This window comes from Anoplophora glabripennis, unplaced genomic scaffold (genome assembly GCF_000390285.2).
Source record: "Anoplophora glabripennis isolate ALB-LARVAE unplaced genomic scaffold, Agla_2.0 scaffold607, whole genome shotgun sequence".
In the NCBI taxonomy this organism is placed as follows: domain Eukaryota; kingdom Metazoa; phylum Arthropoda; class Insecta; order Coleoptera; family Cerambycidae; genus Anoplophora; species Anoplophora glabripennis.
In genome coordinates, this window is record NW_019416722.1 from 139,737 (window position 1) to 163,443 (window position 23,707).

General features: G+C 31.1%; 1 protein-coding gene across 1 annotated transcript in view; it reads left to right on the top strand.

The window, feature by feature from the left end:
- The window catches only part of LOC108914740 (SCY1-like protein 2), a 260,423-nt gene that overhangs the window by 135,228 nt on the left and 101,488 nt on the right, over positions 1-23,707 (top strand). The window contains exons 5-6 of the mRNA XM_023455315.1: positions 4,283-4,428; positions 20,264-20,394. Of these exons, the coding sequence (XP_023311083.1) occupies positions 4,283-4,428; positions 20,264-20,394 (277 nt within the window). The remainder of the gene's footprint in view (positions 1-4,282; positions 4,429-20,263; positions 20,395-23,707) is intronic.

A 23,707-nucleotide genomic window follows, 5' to 3' on the forward strand; every position in this document is an offset into this window, starting at 1 on the left:
TTAAAAATACAAAATTTTTTTCTCTTTACTTTTTGATATCACCTGTGCCATTTTTTTATTATACGCGGTGTTTTGGAAAAAGGTACCACAAATTGAACAGCTGATAGAACATACTTGATTTTGTGGCACTTTTTTCCAAAATTGTACACATAATTTCTCTTTTACTGATCATTGATTGATCTGTACTGTAGATTAAAAATAAATACTCGTAAATAAAAATAAAAAAATAAAAACAAACAAAAAAGTCATAATGTTATTTAATACTTTGTGTTTATGTGTGTTATATTTTATACAGCATTTTACTTGACGTAAATGTACAGTGTTATCTTATTTCAAGAGTTTGCACGAAACGTTTTTCAGATCTATGTTCTAAAATTTTTCTAATGCATCACATTAGAATAATTATTAGAAAACCAGAAAGAAAGATACTGCGATTATTTCTGGACTGGAATCGATTTTCCAGTCATATAACTGGACAAATCAATTCTGTTTTGGTTTCTCAGTTATAAAAAAAATACTTATTTTGTGTTTTTTATATAATTCCATTAACCCTTAACCAGTATTTGGATTTCCTAAGAAAGAGGTAAATAACTTTCTTGATAGCGTTCTCTCAATAAACTATCACATCTGCCCAAAAGTGTCGTAATATTAAAACTCCTGATATTTTTAAACTATGTCTACTTACTTAATAGTAAAGTACGTGCTCCGAATCCTAATAACTGTAAGTTTAAACATTCCTAACGAAAATATTTACATATAACCTCTTATACAAATATGGAAAATGGCCATTTCGCTGGTACAAACCTCTTGAGATAATATTTTCTTACGTTCTGGTGGTTTCTGCTTAATTTTAATTAATCAATATACGCGAATATGCCAGGTCACGGAAATTTCACTAAACTTGTCAGCTGTGTTTGGAGATACAAGCAAATAGGTAGTTTATTAAAAGTTCTTTTTTCATTGAAAATTGTAATGACACTAAAATAACTGTAGGTATTGAATGATTTGACGCAATATTAGCAATTAGAATTACAGGATGAGAATAATATTGTTTTAGAGAAAATGAAGATAGTAAAGATACTGTCAAAAGTACTAATAACATTAAGACATGTAGCCCACTAAAAGGGCTACATGTAAACAGTTAATAATAAATAATTACCCAAAACAGAAACTAAAAATGATACCTTTAAATATAATTAAAACTTCATGAAAGCCTAAACATTTGACAGTCAGGCCGACATGAAACTTTTAATAATTCTTACAATTTAGTTTTTTGCAAAAAAATACCGAAATCCTAGAAAATAATGTATTTCAATAAATATATTTCTATATTCCACAAACTAAGTGTCTTACTTATGTTACTCGCTTTCATATATCAGGAATATTAATATAGAAAATAATCTAAAATTTGGATTCATGTTCTTAGAAACTGGGCTTAGAAACTTATTTAATTTGACGATTTTAAAAATTCACTTTTTTTACTACTGCAATAAATTCATTTTATCTAAATTATCTTATGATCGGACCTTTATCCACACATATGAACCGTCTAAAGTGATATTTTATCCACTAGTGGAATAAAGTAACTTTATATCACTAGTTTCTACTAGTGAAATATTATTATTCTTAATGAAAAAATAATAAACCTATAACAAATCAAATTTAATTTATTTACTTATTAACATTAACATTTACATTTATAGTATTAAACATTTCGGTTTTTGTTTTATCGCATATTAACTTCTGTTAATAACAACCTTTGTAGTGTTGTTACCATCATTTTCGGATAACATCTGCCGAAGATTGTGAATAATTTTCACGTTACAAATGTCTTAAGAAGAAAAACATTACACTTAAAATGAAGAATCAACTCTATAAATTGGCGAATGCGCCAATAATACATATTTTGTACAGCAAAAATTTCATGCGTATTTATAAATAATATAAGAGGTAAAGAAAATTACTTTATCCACAATCACCATATAATCGGACTTTTATCCACACGTATGAACCGTCTAAAGTGATACTTTATCCACTAGTGGAATAAAGTAACTTTATTTCACTAGTAGAATAATGAAGAAATAATAAACCTATAATAAATCAAATTTAATTTATTTACTTCGGAACGCATAACATCTGCCGAAGTTTGTGAAGAATTTGCACAAGTTACGGATGTCTCTTCTTGTAAGGAACAACTATATTTTCCTTGAATTTTCCTTGCAATATCAAGTTTGTTAGATATAGACTCCTCAATATAACTTTCTGCTATCTTCCTTCCACCATACCGTTTGATGGTTATAAGATCAGCACCTTTATTGGTCAATAAAGATGTTGCAGTGCGCTTCATACAATGGCCAGTATATGCTTCTGGATTTGCGATATTCAGGAAAAAAACAACTATTGAGGGTACCTTCACCAATGTGTTGATTCCAACAGGCTGAGAATTACATTTTTGATTGATCTGTCTTGTGTTAGGCAAATTGGGCGCAGAGAAATAAATATATTTTCTGCATATTTCAACAGCATTCACGCAAAATCCTTCTTTTATAATTGTACATTTTCTTTGAATGCCCGTCTTGGTGTCAGGTGTTGAGACAGGTAGGTAACTGCCAACGTCCTGTACGTCACTAATTTTATTCAAAATAAAAATTCTAATATCTAAAATAATTCAAAGTTCACTATATGTATATCTAACAACATGTAAATGGTAAAATGATATTACCTTAATCATTAAATATTTTTTGTCGGAAGCGCCAGTCAAAAATTCTTCAATATGTGCTCTTTGCAATACTGCAGCTTTTTTGCTTTGTATCCTCTCGACACACTCTTCAAATAAGCAGTAAGCTTGTTATATTTTCCAGTGTCTATATTGTGGAGACCTTTATAGTAGCCTTTAACACCGAATACTTCGACCACATAGGTGAAATTGCATATTTTATCTTCAGATTTAAAAAATATGATAGCATGACTTCTTCATTTACTGTCATTACTCTCCGTTTTTCCCTCCATTCCCGTTAAATTCGCGACTTTGTCGTAATGTTCCCTGGATTTCGCTGGAAATAATTGGAAAATTGCTTCTTGAGTTTCTTCAAAAAACAGCCACAGGAACACAATTTCTTGCATTTTTACCAAATTCAGATAGAACTGTTTATTAAATAATTGATAATAAACAACGTATCACAGCAACCAGTAGGTATAACAAAACCTACCACGTTTCATTGAAGACTAGTAAGAAATATCAAGTCGTGCGAATATTTTTTAATTAAATACCAGTGACTCCACAAATATGATTGTCATGTGATTATGAATAAAACGTTGTATTGCATTCGTGTTTTAATGTTTAAGTTTAAACGCGAGAACGCAGTTCGAACGTTTAATATTCTTAAGTGGATAAAATGCTACTTAAAACACTTATATTAAAAGTTGACTTTTACATGATATTTGTTAAGTGTCAAAACAACAGTTTTTTCTCTACAAAACTTAACAGTCTTTTACATCCACCTACTAAAATCAATGAAATTATATATGGTAGAATCAGTTCACCAATTTATTTATTATTATCATAAACAAAATTTTTAACAATCATTAATAGGTATTCAATTTAATTAACAATCAATTTAACAGTTAATCATTTCTTATAATGTTTAAATTTAATGTCGTAATTGTGCAATTGTGAAAACCGATTCCACTTGAGGATTCTTTTGCATTCTCGAATGATTTTTTAAAACTTTCATTCTCGCAATCTACTATTAAAAATAGCTATTTTAATAATCACACAAAATTTTCATTTATGTAGGTATGTAAAGCTTGAGAAAATCAGTACAATTATTTGTTCTACTAAATTTGTTATTTATTAAGATAACCTCGTCACCTTTCAGTATGATAAAATGATCTATCGATTTTTTTTTCATATTCAACGTTCCTTGTGAAGAAAATTAATATGTTTTTCGTTAACTGTCTTTCTTGGTCTAAATAAACTATTTCTTTTGTACAATTTTTAATTTTTTTACCATTTTATAATGCTTTTGAATGCTATAAAAATAAATAATTAATTTAATAAATCAGTATTAGGTTATTACTACTGAAGCTATTAGTTAAAAAGTAGAAGTTTTAGATTTTTTCTTCATGTCCAATTACCATTGTTGTTTGGCTAGTGTTAGATATTTGAGGTCCGAAATAAAAAATACAAGCTTCCCTTTGACCGGACCCACAAATTACATAAATCACAAATGGAACGGCGAACAAATTGAAAAAACGTCTGAAGTGTTTTCTTTCTTTGCAGCTCCAGAGACCCAGACGCAATCTGTGTGTAGCATCTTAAGTGATATGTTTTCATTGGGGATGGTGATATGTGCCATTTTTAACAATGGCAGGCCACTCATTCAAGCGGGGAACTCTAGTTCGGCTTATCTTAAACAACTGGAACTTGTAAGTAGAATAGAGTACTATTAAGTTAAGAACTTGCAAGTTTTGTTTGTTGTCAGCTGATTTATTATACCATTAGTTTCAAAGTTCAAGCCGCTAAGATGGATGCTTGGGGGCCCACTTAAAAGTGTATTACTGCGAAATTTAATTTATTTTTCTTATAAGGCAGTTTAATTAACGACATTAATCAATTGCATTCTTGAACGGAATACAAGTCGGCTCATTTGAGCAAAATTTAAAATTATTTCTCACCGCGGTGTGGATTCAGTTTCCGCATTTTAATTTTTATAAATATTGGTTTGTGAGGCATCAAAAGTGTTTAATTTCGTGCCTATTTATAACTTTTATTAACTTCATTAGGAAGTTTATTAGCTTTTGGTAAAAAGAATATAAATATTCACGCAATCAAGTCCACACATTTTCAATAATCTGGTAAAAAATAGGCCTAAAAGCATTGTGGTCATCTAGGTCAAAATTGTCCTAGTTTATAGAGGGTATGTCGAAGTTGGCCTCTAACATTAAATAAATAATACAGGCACACAAAAAAAGTCCAAGACCCAAAATAATTTCCGAGGAAATTCCGGAGAAAATGAAATTTTTGGGTCAAAACCGATTTTTTCCCAAATTTTTTCCTAAATGTTCAAATATTTTCCTAGTATTTTGAATGAACGTGATGCCATTAGTTAATAATTTCCCAGAAAATCCACTACTTGGGTGAAAACTTGCCCAAATATTATTATTTTTTCCTAAATTTTGTTATATTCGTAGTATTTTGGCCACGTTTTCCACCTAAATAGTGGATGTTTTGAGAAATATCGATGTCATGGGTAAATTTTACTAATGGCCTGGTACTCAACACCTCCAAATACTACGAAATTGACATATTTTGACAAAATTTAGGAAATATCAGTTTTGGTCCCAAATTTTCGGTCAGTTTTCACTCAAATAGTGGATTTTCTGAGAAATATCGAGGTCATGGGTAAATTTTACTAATGGCATCGTGTTCAGAGTCAAAATAATACGAAAATGATATATTTGTACAACATTTAGGAAAAAATCAGTTTTGACCCTAAAATTTCATTTTTCTCCAAAATGTATTGATAAGTCATGAATTTTGACTACTAGTCCAGCTACTGTAGCTGAAAATATAGTAATACCTCCGAATTTTTTATAACTGCATCAATTTTTCTCAAAATTTAGAATTAGACTCATCTTACCCCCCACTTCAAAACTTATATATGCGCTAGGGGTGAAAACTACCCCTTATTGGAAAAAAAAGAAAAAATACAAAATGTACATTCTCGTTTACTGTACTGCCACTATGATGGCTTAGAACACTGTACTGCCACTATGATGGCATAAAACTTGATTCACATATATTCAAACAAACTCTATGCAGTGGACTGTAAATTTATATAATTAAAAAATTAATTAATTAAAAAATAACAAAATAATAAGATAATAATAAAAACGCTGCCTCAACAGGCCTTCGTACACATCTCTTTGGATTTTTACTAATTCAGGAAGTGAGTCTGCTCCCGTTAAAAGATGGTCTATAAAAAAACTATCTGCAATTATTTTACTAGCCTGAGGAAAGGCATCTTTATTTTCAGTTGCTAATTGTATTATGGATTGCACTGCTAGGTATGGCGCTGATGCAGTGCCGTAGGTCAACGTATACAACTGAAAACATTTTAAATTATCACTCGGACTTGATCGGCAAAATATTTTCTGATAACATCGTTGCTCCCCGTCAATTAAAATTTTTAAGCATTTTATGTAATCAAATCTTTTTTATTTGTGCAGTATGATTAATTTCATGTGCTATCTAACATGAAACTTAATATATCCCAAATTTTCAACGATATCATATGGTATGGTTTGCTTCTTATTTCATCGAAACAAATTATCCGTTTCTATAAATTGTGCTTTGAAAACAGAACATACAACATTCCAAATGAAATTTTGACAGTACGAACAAATCTCCACTGGCAATGTCAAAGAGAGATCTAAAAATGTTTTTTTCATATGAAGCCGTTGACTGAACCTTACAGGCAGCAAAAAGGAACTTTGAGAAAGAATACATTTAATTAACTTTATTTCCATAGATTCGTATAATTAATAAAAATAAATCTTTACTATTTCTGTTTTTCTAGAATTTAGGAGAGGCCGTGGGTCTACTGCCACACATGAAGCAAAACCAGATATTTAATAATAATTTAATTAATCACGCATATTTCGATCTTTATACACTAGGCATAGAAATTAAGGGATATTAAAAAAATACCAAAATTTTGTGTGATTTTCAAAGAGCTGTAACTTTCAAATTTCACCATAAAACTCTTTTAGATCATTTAACTCTCTTCAATTTGAGCGGTTTCTGAACCCTGTACGATGATTTGTTGGTGAGTTATCGTTGATCAAAGCAAAAAAATTATTTTTGGCTTTGGCAATCAATTACTCGGGAAATAATGGTCGTAAAGAAAATGCAAGCAGAGTTTTGAAAACTGCAAAGTAGTAATTTTTTCGAAGTGAAAATGTTGGTTAGAAATTATGGATATTTGAATAACTTGGCATAACTTTGCAAATAATGAATAAACTAAGAATATTGTCTGTAACTTTTCAACCTCGAAGTGTCCTAAAGAAACCCTGATAATTTCAAAACGCTTCAATTTTTTTTTCTTAGTGCCCGGAATGTTTAAATTTGTCGATTTTGCTGAAAATCAATAATATAAATAATTTTTCATTTTTTATTCATGTTCTTAAATTAAAAATGTTTTTTTAGCAGTAATCCATATTTTCTTCACAAAAAACGTTCATTATTCTAAAAAAAATTAAAAAACAAATTATTTTGAAGCCCAAAGGCCTTTTTAAAGAAAAGCAAAAATTTGCAATTTTTTTTTCGTTGATTTTCTTATGATTACTGCTTACGCAAAAATAATTTAAACTCCAGATCCGAAAACTAAACAATTGAAGCTTCAATTTCCTTTTTTTATTCTCTCTACGACCATCTCCCTTCAAGTTACAGCTCTTTGAAAATAACCCAAGATTTTATGATTTTTTTAAATATCCCTTAATTTCTGTGCCTAGTGTATAAAAAATGTATTACTGTAATCAAATTTCATTAATTTTGATCTAATTTGCATGTCTTAAGATAACCAAGATCTCTGTGACTCGAAAAACATGCATTTTATATATGAAAAACGAATTAAATATTTTCAGTCTAGACTTAAAATCGAACAGCGTCTACGAAGTATCTATTCATACAACTACGTTCACAATGAATAAATCTTAATATAATTTGCTCAAACTCTGTTCCATATTTAAAAAAAAAAAAGTTTTCTGTGTTAAAACGTTTCAGATATGGCTCAATTGACATTTTATAACAATATTGCGTTAATTGTAGGTACAAAATAATAGTTTTCAGATTTTTCATTAGAAGTTGTCTTTTGCATCGCTGAAAATTATTACAGATTTCGAGCAATTTTAATCTTTTTTTTAACTTTAAAATCTGTTCTTATTCTGATCATAACGTTTCTATAGGCACAAAAGGTACAAATTCTTATATGGACCAAGACGGAGATAGCCTCTTACAATCAGTTTTTGAAAAGTAAAAAATATTTCCCTTATACACAAATAAAATCATAAAACCGTTTTGCAAACACAAACAAATTGCTGCAATTAAATCTTCGTACAATATCATGTAAACTCAGTTATAGTATTCAAAAAATAAGTTAAATTTCAAGTAACAGCTGTAATGACCTTTACAACGTTATAAAATCAAGCAGTTTCTAAGACAAATTTCTCTAAACTTTGATTTTCAACTGAATATTGATTATGTTTACTTTTTAAGGTTAACAAAACTGCAAATATGAACTGAATTAAAGTGTAAAACAATTTTAAGTCTGTGTAGAAGGAAATGGTTCAGGGAAGTAATATCCGAGCTGGGAAAATAATTTAAAACATTTTTCTATTGAAGTTTTATTCGGCGTGCATTATTTCTGTAGTTTTACTTAATGCTCAAGCAAATACACTTACAATACATAATAAATAAGTAGTGGTAGTTAAAATGCAATGAACATAATTTTATAGTCCTGAAATTACAATACTTTAAAACTTTACTGGCTGAAAAATCAATAGTGTACAATTTAGAAGAAAAGTTGTGTCTTATTAGTCGAATTAAAAATCTATTTAGTGTTACTAGTGCCATTATTTGTTCTCGTGTTACTTTACATAAACTGAACTATGTTAAATAATTTAATTAGTGTTCCCTGTACTTCTGCACAAATTCATTTTTTGCAAGCCTATAAAACAATAGACACATAATTATTCGAAATAACTCGATTTCTTTACTGAATATTAAAGTAAATAGTGGGAAAGAACATCAGATAAGTGACGATCTCGTGCTAGAATTTCTTCACGAAAAATTTTCTGAGCGCTGGATTGGTTGAGGTGCAGATGCTAAAATTCACTGACCTCTAAGGTCACCAGACCTTAATCCCCTTGATTATGTAGTTTGGAGCTATGCCAAACAAAAAGTATATGAAGCAGAAATAAATTCAGCAACATATCTGAGACAAAATATTTTTGATGATTTCAACCATCTAAAAGACGATTCAGAACCTTTGAAAATACATTGTTTTCATTACAAAAAATAATTCGTTTTTGTATTCGTGAAAATGGAGGACATTTCTGGTTTTATTTTCCTTAAATTTTAATTTTCCGTTAGAAATTAGTTATTCTTGTTGTTTTTCTTTTTTTCAATTATATTCAGTATGTATGTGTTAAACTTTTCAAGAAATAAACTAACTATTACTTATTTTCTCATTACCATTAAAATAATAACTTTAATTTTGAATTATCTTAATGAAACTAATAGTAACAGTAACTAGGTGCCAAAGCCTACCTTCTTGAAATAAAAAACAACTTGGGATACTAGCTGCATTGACTTTGGCGCACCATGCCTGGTTTTTCTCGAAAACGGGAAAATTTTAGCACTTCTTACAAGAGCACCTTTTTTGTTTAAAATAAAATTTCCATTACAGCAACTGACAAAAGAGGCAAAGAGATTAACCTCAAAAAATTTTCCCGCGGAGTACTGCACTGAACGCCCTCTATGATATAGCCAAAAGTTAATAAGTCCAGAGCATTTAGCATCCTCAGAAACCACACATGACAAAATTTCAGTTTATTGTGGAAGATAGGACCGAAACTAGATTCTAAAAAAATATTTTCAACGCCCTGTATTTTCAATACGGAAAAAGACAAAGACAAATTGTAAAATTTTTAAAAATTCTATCAGGCCCTGAATTTTTGCTAGTGTTTTTCAGAACACCCTGTATATTCAAGGAAGCAGGAGACCAGGTGCAGTGAGTGACGATTTTTGAAAACTGAGACCACGTCGTGTGAAACATTTTCTAATAAATCTAACATTAGACACGCCAGAGACGAAATAATATTGCATTATTACCAAATGTCATGTTTACTAGACGAAAATTGTGTGGCAACAAGATTAGACGCTCAAAATATTCCACATGTTTGCAGGATTTTAATTTATACCAGATATTGCGGTGCAAAGAATGCACGACATCAAATATTCGTCAAGCACACAACAAATTCGGTTCGGGTATTCAGGGAATCTATAATATCTAATCGATGGAACTCGCCCTGGAAATTATTTTCTAATAAAACATCGCAAACTACGAAGGTTATTGAAGTAAAGATATGAAATCCATTTGACGGCGGACGGAAAAGAAGAGTAAAAAGGCAAAACTCATTTTAACCATGAACTATACCGATTCCCGTTAAAATTAAACGCTCTGTTAGAAACCTATATAAGTGAGTGCTGGAAATTAGAAATATTTCCAATTCTCGACCTCAAATAAAGACGTCCTTTGAAATGGCTTGACGTGTGATTCGACGTATGACCCACCAGCAATTATTAGTTAATTGTTGCAATCCGTTTTCGATAACGCTTTTCCAACCAAATCGAATACAAAAGTAAAAGATGTAACTTATTACATCTAGCGATCCCTGCTACTAAATGAAAAAAGCTTTTCCAAGTGGCTAAAAATGGTATAAAGTCACAGTATGAACAATGTAAGCACCATGCAGATGAAATCACATACTAAGTGATGCAATTTGTGATGCTCTGCGAGCTATATGTCCCGACTAGCATTGTATTCTACTTGTTTCTAGCAGTATTTAATGAATATTTGGGTGTAATTCGATGCTACTCTGGTCACATAGCTCGTAGAGGAGTTTTTTCTTGCAATTTCGTCACTTAAATCGAATATAGTCTGGAATCTTCTAGAAATCATCAACATAAAGACAAAAATTGATAAGATCCTGTTTTGCCAACGACTGCAATACGTCAGGGTAAATCATCAATAGATTCTACTTCATTAAGACACATTTCATGATTTAAATGCCTCCGTAAAAGAACTCGAGAGGTTTAAGTCAGGAGAACGCGGTAGCCACGCTATCGACTTTTTCGTCCAATCCACTTCTTGTTCCTAGTCCAATTCACTTCTTGAATTTATGAATCCTAGATTCACAACAATTTTTATTAGCTTTGTAAATTGTTTTATGACCTACAGAAATATGGAAAGAATATTAAATAGAAACAAAATGTCCCTGCTGATTTTCATAGAAGATGTTCGATGCACCCACTATTTGCTTGCACACAAGCTTCAGCGCGACGTATCCAATTCGCTCGCACGCGTTGCAACATTGCCATGTCCTCTCGAATCGTATTTCAAGCTTCGGTAATACGATGTCGCAGTTAGTCGATGTCACGAACTTCCGTGGATTACACAACACTTTTCACATACCCCCACAAAAAGAAGTTTAAAGAGGTGGGGTCGTGGGATCGGAGGGGTCATCTAACTAGGCTGCCAAAGTAACGTTTAGAAAGGCGCGCACTCTCCGAAAAAAGTGAGCGGAGGCTCCGTCATGCAGTAACCACATATTTTGCCGAACATTTAATGTCACGTCTTCCAATAACTCCGGCAAGCGATTTTGCAAAAAATCTATGTGTGAAGCACCGTCTAAGCGTCTAGCCAATTCAAAAGTGTCATTAACGATACCGGCCCACATGTTCACAGAAAACTTTTGCTGAAAGGCACCGCGACATATTTCGTGTGGATTTTCGATAGACCAGAGGTGAATTATGTATTACAAACTGACTTTCGAATACAGTCAGGATTTATAAGAAACCTACAAACTCGTAAAAAGTGTTACAGAATTTTTTGTAATTACTGGCCGCGATAAAATACCTTATTTCAGCAGTTCCAAAACAGTTTTAAACACATTTTTAATTAGCTTTTTTCTCTATGACCTTAAACTTCGTAGACCAAGGTCGATAATTTTTGAAACCAAAAAAAATTATAGTAGGATGAAACCCATTGGAAAAGAAAGAAATTATAAAAGAAATGAAAGGAAAAATAATTTACGGGCGATCTGAGGTCGGGAAGGGGAAGGGGGTGAGTTTTTAAGGGTAGAAAACGGTTTCTCTTGATTTCCGGAAAAACTACAAGTCTTATGGAAAAAAGTTAAATGGCAAAGTTGTAGGTAATAAAAATATCTACAACTTTTGTATTTACACTTTTTTCACATAACCTCAAAATTTCTGTGAAAAATTCAAATAACCTTATTTTTAGTTTTTTATTTCTTTTACAAAAAAAAAAAAATTCACGAAATTTGGTGAAAACTTACCTATCTATGTCGCAAACACTCTGTAATTTTTTTGATTTGAAATATTTATTTATTCACGTTATTTTTACTTAATATTGAAAAAGCACCCTAATTTTCAATCGATAATTCTCACGTCAAAATATCTGCTTTTTTAAAAACCTCGGTGGGCTTTTTCTTCGTTGAAATCTCTACTTTCTGATGGTGTAAAAAAAATATACGTTACTATGGTAAGTTTTCTCAGGTAATGCAAAGAAACGAAAAAAACTAGAATCCGAAAATTTTGTTCTAATCATTATGTACAATTTTGAGCTATTTATTAAAATTTACACTTTAATTACTCGAAAAACGTAAGATTCCATGTTACATTGATAAACAAAAAAATTACAAGTCGAAATATACTATTATAATTAATAACCAAATAAGTTAATAAAGTTAATATTTAATAAGACATCTACAATATTTTGAGAAAATTGTAGAATCTTCTTTAAATTATATACGTAGATGCCTTTTTATTGCTATTTTAATATTTATTTATATTTTATAAATTAAATTTATAAATAACAAGATTAATGTTTTAAAAATATTATAATGAATCACGTAATCATTATAAAGTACCTAAATTCAATAGTACGATTTACATGTATATTTATATATTATGAGATTTTCTATGACATAAATGTAATTAGAATTTAATAAATCAACTTTTTTACTGAAAAAAATAGCAGCAGTCACATTTTTTAGATAAAATCTCTTTTAAATCCTATCTTTAATATTTAGAACTATTTTCGCATGTTTCTTGCAATCTTTATGTTTTATGGATTTGTATTTTTTTTGTTTATCAATGTAACATGGAATCTTACGTTTTTCGAGTAATTAAAATGTAAATTTTAATAAATAGCTAAAAATTGTACATAATGATTAGAAAAAAATTTTCGGATTCTAGTTCGTTTATTTGCATTTCCTGAGAAAACTTACCATAGTAATGTATATATTTTTTACACCATCAGAAAGTAGAGATTTCAACGAAGAAAAAGCCCACCGACGCTTTAAAAAAGCAGATATTTTGACGTGAGAATTTTCGATTGAAAATTAGGGTGCTTTTTCGATATTAAGTAAATATAAGGTGAAAAAATAAATATTTCAAATGAAAAAAAATTACAGCCTGTTTGGGACATAAATAGGTAAGTTTTCACCAAATTTCGTGAAATTTTTTTTTTGTAAAAGAAAAATAAAAAACCAAAAACTTGGTCATTTGAATTTTTCACATAAATTTTGAGGTTATGTGAAGAAAGTGTAAATGCAAAATTTGTAGATCTGTTTATTACCTACAACTTTACCATTTAACATTTTCATATAAGACTTGTAGTTTTTCCGGAAATCAAGATAAACCGTTTTTTACCCTTAAAAACTCACCCCCCTTCGCCTTCCCGACTTCAGATCGCCCGTAAATTATTTTTCCTTTCATTTCTGTTATATTCTCTTCCTTTTCCAAAGGGTTTCATCCTACCATCATTTTTGTTTCACTTTTTAACATTTTTGAAGGCTTAAGCACTGGTCTATCCGATGGAAGTTTGTGACATAAATTAACTCAGCTTTTGCTCACTTTCACCCCTTTAAATTATTGACATAAGTTCATTTAACACCCTGTATTTGGACACTGGATTTACAACCAAATTCTTGCAATAAAGTTTGACACAACCTCAAGAATCTCCCGCGAAATCTGATATTTCATGGTTTTGACAATGGAAATCTATATAAATTTACTAAATTACATTTGAATAAATGGTTTCTGTTATTACTATTTAGGTACATTGCTCAATTTGGAAACGTGATGCTGTAAAGAATTAAGACATCTCTAATATTTTGTCGAAAATAAGTGGTTGCAAGAACCTCATTCGTTGTCGAACAGCCAAAGACGCATCTTTAGTCCAGTCAGCTATTTCTAAGAAATTGGAAATATTAAAAACCATCCCTTCGATTTGGCGATGTAAATAGTCGAATGAAGCGATCGTCCACAATCTCTGCCCGAACATTCAAAGAAAGACGGTGCTGGAAGTAATCCAATTAACCCGCATTCAAAGTCCCAGGAATGTGTATTATTTATCCCATTTGATGTGAATACAGATGTATGCATAACTAACGCATCAGGTGTAAATCGGGTATTTTGAGCATTTTGTTATAATGAGTAATCAGCTTATACTAATGCTTGCACACGTTGCACAAGACAGAAATACCTACATTTGAGCCATAATATGTGCCATACTATTGATTGGGATCTCCAAACAATTGTCGAATAATTTGCCTTGTAGTTCCAAACAATAAACTGAGCTAATGACACTATTCAGTAATACTGAACAAGTAGGCATTGGTCACATCACACTAAAGATTGTTGGACAGACGCAAATACACACATTTTATTAAACACACTACAGTCGTACACATTCAAAAAAATTGCCAGTATTCACAGCTATTCCATCTGAGAATCCGGATTCTTCCAACAATAAAAACAGCATAGAATTTGAAAATAGTAGTTATATCGAGAAATTCAAAATATGTATCAATTCACCAAAATCTAACTATATTCAACTTATATGGAAGACTTTACTTCAAATTTATATCCAATCTCAATTATTAGTTTCAACACACACACAAGCTTGCTTTGACAAGTTAAGAAGCCAACGCCTACTTGTTCGAATCCCAAAGTTTCTTCCGCCTTGCTTTGATCTGGATTAGGTAACCAAGTTATAGTAAAGAAATAATTGACTATAGAAAAATTCAATGATAAAGACTATTTACATCAAAGTACCACCGGAGCGAAGTAACCTCTTTTTCCGTTACCAAATTTAATTTTGGAAAATTATTTTGTACAAAAGGATATATGTATTTATTAAGTATAACGTACTTGCAAAATTAAAAGGATTTCAATAAATTAGACCCAAGTAAGGCTTGCCTAAATAGTCCAGTCTATGACCATTTTCCCGTATAATTTTGCCAAACAGCACCGATTTTCATAAAAATTTGGATTTAGGTTCTATTTACCCTCTACTTCAAAGTTGACCTTGTACCGGGGGTTGCTTTTACCCTGGGGGTGGATGTCGCCCCTTCTCGGTAGTGAAAAATGTTTCATTGAACTATATTGACTAATTCTTAGCAACTTTTGCTCTATAAAGTTTTTTCTGAAAGTTAATACTTTTCAACTTATTCGCGAGTGAAAGTGTAATTTTTTTAACCAAAAAAAAAAAAACACTTTTTCAGACGGTTTTTATTTTCATTCTTATCAAAAATGTAGCTTATAAAAATACAAAAAGAATGGTTTATTTATGGTGTCTGTAGACCCCAATATAAGCGGAGTAATAGCTTGTTGAATATTGGTTCTTATTCGTCAAACGCCGAAATTGAAAGTTTGAACATGAAATAACCAAAAACCGATGCATTTTTCAGGGAAAACTCATAGAACCTTTTTTAAAGTGCTTGAAAAAAACCTTTATTTTCATTATTTTATTAAAGTCCCTAGCATCAAACCTAAGCGAGTTATGACGAGAATAAAGTTGGTCTGTATTTTTTTCGGGAAAAAAAAACGTGAAAATCACCCCCTAATTACCACCCCAATTGAAAATAATCGTTACCACTTTACAATTTACTTTATTTATGTACTTGTAATTTGCTCTAGAAGTTTCACCGGTTTAAAGTGCTTAGTTTTGAATTAAGTTGAGCTTGAAGTGAAAAGAGAATTTTTGTATTTTTGGAAAAAATTGCTTTTTCTTCAAAATAACTCAAAAACTGTTAATGAACGCAAAATTTTTTAGAGTACAAAATTGTAGATTTTGCTTTCTTGAAAATTTTGTTTTTTTTCTGTGGGATAAAAATTAAGTAAGATATGGCCGTTTAAAGTTTGCATATTTTCATAAATAACAACTTGTTCAAGCCCTTTCAGCTCATACCGTTACAAAAATAAGGGCTGAAAGGATGTACTTTTATTCTCTTTGAAATGAATGTCGATGAAAATAAAATTTTTTCAACATTATGTATATTATTTTGCTTCATTCCGCTCAATTTCAATATGGGTCGGCTGATATCTGTGTAGATCTTTTATTTATTATTCATGCATTCAACTAAAGTCTGTTACGCGGTGCTATAAGGTGTTTACACATCTCATTCGCTTGAAAATGTTCCGTAAGTCCTTATAATTCAGAAAAGTCCTACCTTTGATGTAAACACAGAACAAGGAGACAAAAAAATATTGTTTGTTTAAGAAACGAGGTGACCGTGGTTTTCCACGCGAGCTGACGCAGCTGGACCTCGAACGTTTATTGTTTACGATAGATTTTTAAACATTAGCCGATACATTTTATGAACTGAAATAGTTTTCGATTTTAAGCAGTTAGTTGTGTAAGATTTGGTATTTTTCGTAGGGAGAAATAAAGGGTTGAAAGGGGTAAGAAGGGTAAAATTCGGTTGTCAATTATTACGTTGAAAACATGGTGAATATTTGTTACTTATCTTGCGGGCGTAAATATATTTGTAACTAAAGCAAAATGTAAATACCTCAGACAAATATGGCCTCTTGTCGGGCTTTCTTAGTGAGTGGCCACTATATACGCCTGTAAATGATTGGAAAGCATACCTGAGCACCCTATTATCTAGTTAATAAATGAATCAATGATTACTGAGTATGTCCTTTGCCTCTATTTGAAAATATGACTGTGTCTATTTAACATTAGACAGGGTGTGATATTCCCACTGCACAATAGATAAGCAACTGTAATACTACTTATCACCAAACTATTCTGTATATTAAGCATATAAGCAAATCTAAGCATTTTCGTACTGTTCTTGACACCACTCCCGATGTCAACTCCAGGTGTGCAATGGATGTTAGGGGCAAACACACAAAACACCCACCCAGAGTGCCCCCGTATTGTGGCACCAATTAGCCTGAGAACACTCCCCCGACTAACCCACTCGCACCCCAAGTACCGTGGCCAAACATCACAAGACTCACTCAAAAACATTATCCATGGATCTCTACACTGTCAGTACTGACGAGCAAGACAAGTAAAATGCCTCAAATGCATAGACAACTTATTCACATCAAATGTCATTAAACTTACTAGTAACTGGCCAATCAATTGTGCAGATTTAGCACCTCAATTCATAACAGCAATTCCTCAACAGTTACTAACACAAAATAATCCGTCATATAACAACTCTTATTGTTACTCAAATGACATTTTACTTTATTGGGTATACCCGAAATATGACGACTAATCTATGCAAAAGACACTTAATTATTTCTTCAAAAGAATATGCAATGATGCTCGTCAAATCAAATATCTAACTTCTCAATAAGATTGACAACGTCAATTTATATAACATAAATAACTACTCTGTATTTTTTTCACTAACATTTTTCAAAACTTGAGAAACTTGATATTAAGCATTTTCCTTGAAAAGAAAGGGTGCATATCAGATAACGAAAGAAGGGAGTTATTGCCAGAACCAAGTTTTTGAAAAATCAATTCATATTTTTTTGTCAACTTTTCTAGTAACGCTGCGTCATACTTTATTTTTCAAATTTTAAAACGAGGGTTTCAGCTATCGAACTCGTATAAAAATACAAAGAGCGATTTGTCTCTATTCTGGTACAAATCCACGATTCATTTCGGAGTAGAAAAAAGCTTTTGTGATCCCATCGCTTTATCCTATTTGAATTATGGCGCTATTCAACACCGGCTTTATGCTTAGGTATGGAAAATATTCACTGAATTTACGGAACAGCGGAATATTTAAAGGTACACGAATTAAAAGTAGGTAAATCCGTATACTAAAATTTGACTTTTATGTAAAAGTCTTGTAATATATTTCTCAGTCTGCTGAATCTCCCCTGCGCAATATCTTTAAAGATATTATTTGAAACATGAAATAAAACTGAATTACTTCGTGATAAGAAAAAGTGAAAGCTGGAAAAATTTGGCTATTTATAAAGCCAAATGTAATTTCGAATTTTCCTTCAAGGATGGGAAAAAATTTTAAAAGGACATTTTTTTGTGTATACTTTGTTAGAATAAAATAAGAAGAGATGAAATTGTCCTTTGTCAAGGAAATCTTCACTATTATATTAGTATGAAATAATAAGTAAATCTATGAACAAGAAAAGAAGTAGATTATAAATTGACAATTAAAAAATATGTAAACATGGCGTTTTAAAGTAACGAATAATACAAAAATAAAAAAACTACGAAATTTAGACATTTTCTTCTAAAATCTATGGAATTTTTAGGCTACATAAATATTTTTGGAACATAATTATATAATTATGTCCTGTAGCAAAATAGAAAGTAAATACACAGACAATATAGCTTATCACCTCAGACCGCGCTTCAAATGCTGGAAATTGTCTTCTACTCGGTAATAGGAGGCAGTTCTAGCGGTGGCTTTGTTGCCAAATAATAACTGCCAAATAAATTTAATGCATTTAATTATGTAATTGAAGAGTTATCTGGACCTTATCTTTTGTTTGGAAATGACATTTCTGTTAAATGCTAAATAAAATAATTCAAGTAAGAATTAAAACTATGAATTTACCTTATTAATTATTTAGTTGAAAATAATTTAAAAAATATAAAATTTCCTTAAGAATAGTACCTTAATTTTTTATTTAATAAAATTGTTGGAACCTCAAGGGGTGGTTGAAACGAAATTTATTTAAAAAAAAAACAACAAATCATCAATCAATGAGAGATAAGATAATGCGTTCGATACTGCTGTTGCAATTATTGACTAACTTTTTTGTTTTTCGACAGAGGACTTCTGACCTTTTCCATTCAACCCAGAACGGATAATCACAAACCGGGGTGTGGGGAGATTTTTTTAATTATTTTTTCGATTCAACGCACCGGTTCCGAGTTATAAGACCTTTTTTATTGTATCACCTCACACACCTCTTGTTTCCGAAATTTATTTTCCACATACGGACTTCGAACCCTTTGCATTCAACGCAGAAGGAACAATCAGGACCGGGGGTGTCGGGAGATTTTTTTCAATTGTTTTTTCGATTCAACGCACCGTTTCCGAGTTATAAACACTTTTTTATTCTATGATGTCCCACACCGTTGGTCCCGATTTTTTTTTCGACATGCGAACTTCGGACGTTTTTCACTCGATCACCAATCAGAACCAGGGGCGATTTTTTAATATTTCAAGACGTCATTTCCAAATACTGTTTTATTTCTTTTATATATCACATCAACAAAATTCTTTACACTCGTTTCCACACCACCTGTGGAGGAGGATCTTTACAAATAAGAACAACTTAAATCCAGTTGTACACCACTGGTTGAACCTTTAAAGCTCATATTTTAGGGAATGTAAGGCCTACTGTCATACATTACCAGTACCAAATATTATTGAGATCGGTTAATAGATTCCGGAGATATAAACAAACAACCAATTTTTTTTTAACAACTTATAACCAACACCCTACATCTCTGAAACGGGCCTGTTCCAGATCAATGTTTATAGGGCAAACACATATTATTTTAAGGAGATACATCTGCCCTCGAAGTTTCCTGAATAAAATTCGGTTTTGAACACGAAAGGAACAGACGCAATCATTTATTATTGATTGTCATAAAAACTATGTGCAATTTTAACATTTTACGTGCTATTGCGAACCTAGTAGGTCGAACAACAAGGCCAGTAATGAAGAATAACAATAAATAAAAAAAAATAGAAGCGAATTTCAATTGTATGCCTTCTTTACACGCTAGAGTGGAATCAAACAAATAAAACCAATGAGAAAATGATTGGTCGCCCGCTTAATATGCTGTTGAAACAACAATTTATATAACACAATTTATTACCTTAATTTCCGTCGATTCATTAGCTTTTTCCTCGGTTTTCTAAAATATCCGATATCAGGACTAATTTATTGCCGCTGAATACATAAATAAATTTTAATCCAGTTACCATGAATTAGAAATAAAAAATCCTCAAATTAAAAGCTTTCATTTGGACCTCATAAAATTCAACTTAGGCACCAACTCATTTCAACTTTCGACTTAATGAAGACGGGAGAGTTGTGTTTAAATTAAAAATATCTACTTATTCAGAAATCGAAATGAATCCGTATATTCGGTTCCAGCTGGAAGATCAAGTGCATAATATAATGCCGAGGGTTCCCGTTCCCCTCCAAGAGGCATCAGTCCGACTCCTGAGCAAGGACACCAGGCAACGACCTACGGCCCAACTATTAACCCTCATCAAATATTTTAGGTAAGTTTAATATTGTAACGAATTTGAAATATTCATGTAGAAACTCATATGAAAATATTGCCTGACCGAACTTTAAGTCGTATACAAATTTTAATTATTATTATAGCAACACCAAATTTGTATAAAATTATTACTATGCATATTCTGGATATAAAAATCTTTTAATTTTATTCTTAAGTACCTACAGAATAAATTTTCATAAAATGCATGACGTCGACACTTGTTAGTACTCAGTACCTACATAGAGAAAAACAAATCTAAACCTAGAGTGACTTATATCGAATGAAAGTTTAAAGTCTATAGATTAATCTAGTATACATATCGTTGGAAGACGAGTAAATTTTAAAAAAGATATCTCAATCCAACATAAACCGTAACATGAAAAGTTTCATCAATTGTCAAATTTTATAATAAATTTCACAAATATCAAAGTTAAAGGTGGCTTTGTAAGAATGCCCGGAGATGACGTAAAAACATAAAATAAAGAATATTTTATTAATTAATTTATAGAATTGTATATAAAAATAAAAGGACATTTGTTAAAAATATGTTAGTTATAAGTAGTGTTGTGAAAAAGTGATTGAAAAGGACATCCAAAAACTGAAAAATTCTGTGTATGGACTTTAAGCAAAGCTAAGGACAGAATATTCAGGAGGGATGAGAAAAATAAAAAATAATGATTCGCTACGGCTTGGGTTTTGCAAGATGTACAGCGTGGAGAGGCAGCTCCCGAAAAATTAAAAATAAAGCAAGAAAAAACAGTCCAAGAAAGAAAATTAAACAGTCACCAGTAAAATCCACAGTTTGCCAGAGAAAGTTATTTTGTCATCCCATGAAAATTTTCCGCTACCAGCAGTATAAAGCAGTTCCAAAGTAGTTTCCAGTGGCCCCATAAATAGTCTGCAAGGCCTCTACGTAGTTTCTAGCAAAGAAAACTTTAAATTTTACAACGTACCAGGTACCTAAAACACAGTGCACTATAATATTGCTAGCTATCACCAATAAATCATGCTTTCTCTCACATCGCATCAAATCTTTGCAAAGTATAAATAACAAACCACAGGACGTACCTGTACAGAAATAAGCATAATCCAATCACTTGTAACTTAAATATTTCACTATTTTCACGAGATCTAACAAAATCTGCCAAATGAACAGCCATTTTCGTTCCTGTGTAGATATAATAGATGCCCCTGTCTAATAGGAAACAAATAATATAAGGAGACGTACTCAGTATTACATACATCAAATAAAGTTAGTTAATAGTTAATTTTTTTTTATATATAATTATTCCTTATATTGTTTGTAAGGTGAGCCGAAAAAAAGGCAAATTTTGTTATAAAATATTCTTTGTTGTGGAAAACATATTACATATAAAAAGGTATTCCTAACTTGAGTTTTCAAGTATAAAGTCATATAATAAATTTTTGATTAAACACTTTATTGAATTTCAAACTCTCTATTCATTCCATAGTGTATTGCATTGTACTAGTTTGTGTGTAAATATAGTACCGACTCCTGAGGTTTTCTGATATTGTCTGATATGTAACAAGTGTCTACCAACCAGCTGGTCAGGGATAAGAAAGTACAAAGTAAGACATAAAAGATAGTAGAGGTTTGTATGGAACAATTTACAGTTTAATTAAAAAAAAATTAAAATAAACACACACACACACACATTGAAATTATATTTCAATATATTTCAGGATTGGTATATCGGGTAGTCATGAAAGTATTGTCACTGAAATATGTGTGTTATTTTTTAAAAACCATACAGAGTACACAATATGTATGGAATAACATTTAAAAACACCCTGTATAAAAAAAATCCATACAAAAGCCTTTTGGTTAAATTTTTTGCGTCCTTTTTTAACCTGCGTTTGTTTTGGAGCCAGTAATTTCGTTGCCGTGGTAACCATTTTGTTTAAAACATGCAAAAATCTGAACTCAGGAGCATTGCAGAAGAGAGGGCGTTGCCCAGTAAAAATTGTGACCCTTTCTGTGTAACGTCAACTTGTCAACGTGACCTAAGTCTATCTGTTTAAATATGTGAAGGAAGATCTGCATTTTGAGTATCTACCGAAGAATGATTTTAGCTCTTTGATAGATATTGCAGACGTAAATAAGTACTGGACGGAGTCTGTAGTCAGCAGAGTAGTAGTTCCCATAGTATCATTTGTTAAATAGATCTTATTTAATATCAATTATTATTATACCGGGACCTGCACTTGCATGACAACTAAGTTCATCAAATCAGATAAATAATGAGTTAAAGATTTAAGATATGGCCACTAGAATCACCAAATTTCAGTCGCAATGATTTTCTTTATAATGCCATCTTAAATTGTTGATGTACAGCTGTAGACTTCCCAACCTACACTGTTTAAAGAAGTTTAAAAAAAAAACAGTTTAATAATGGGCCATAAGCAGTTTAAGATGGAAATTTTGTTGTTCACAGCTGTACGTGAATTAATTGCTTCGATTTTAACAGTGTTGGGAGACTTGCTCAAATTGGCAATATACTGTACTGAAACTTATAAGAAAAACACATTATATTCTATTTTCCTAAAAAGTGGTCGGAATACAATATTTAAAACGCCTTTTAGGTCGATGACACATTTGAGGAACAAATTTCCTGAAATTTATTGCATACAGGACGTGTATAATCTATAAAAATTAAACTACAGCTTCCTGACGATATTTGTAATAGAAAAGTCATATACGAATAAGTTCTATCTTCGCGTTTTTTTTTTTGTAAATTAAAGTTCATTTATTCAACGAATATGAAGACCGACCCTGTGTTATTTATTAAAAACTTTGGAAATGTTCTTATGCGACCCGAGATGTAACCTTATAATTTAAGTCGGTATAATCTAATACTAGTAATACCAAAAGAAGGTTAGGTTACATTGTCAAAAAATGTATGCAGTCAACTGATTTTGTATTTATATTGAATTTATTATTCACTTAATTATTAAATATTAGGCATCATCCATCGACCTATCAGTATTAAAAAGTGAAAGATTCCAGACAAAAGTTTTTATTTTGTAATTCCACAATAGTGACAGTGTAATTTTTAAAAAGAAGTAAAAAATAAGAATAGCGTGCCGATTACATTAAAAACGAGATTCTTATTTCTTACATTGTTTAATTTTTTAGTTTGTGCACAAACTAGTTTTACAATGAACCGAGAAAACAATGCATTTACTATTTCCGAACGTGTCGATATGGTGTTAGTGTGCAGCCGAAGAAAATGCGCTCGCGGCGACTAGGTTGTACCGGGAACGATGGCCACAACGTCACCCTCCGGGTG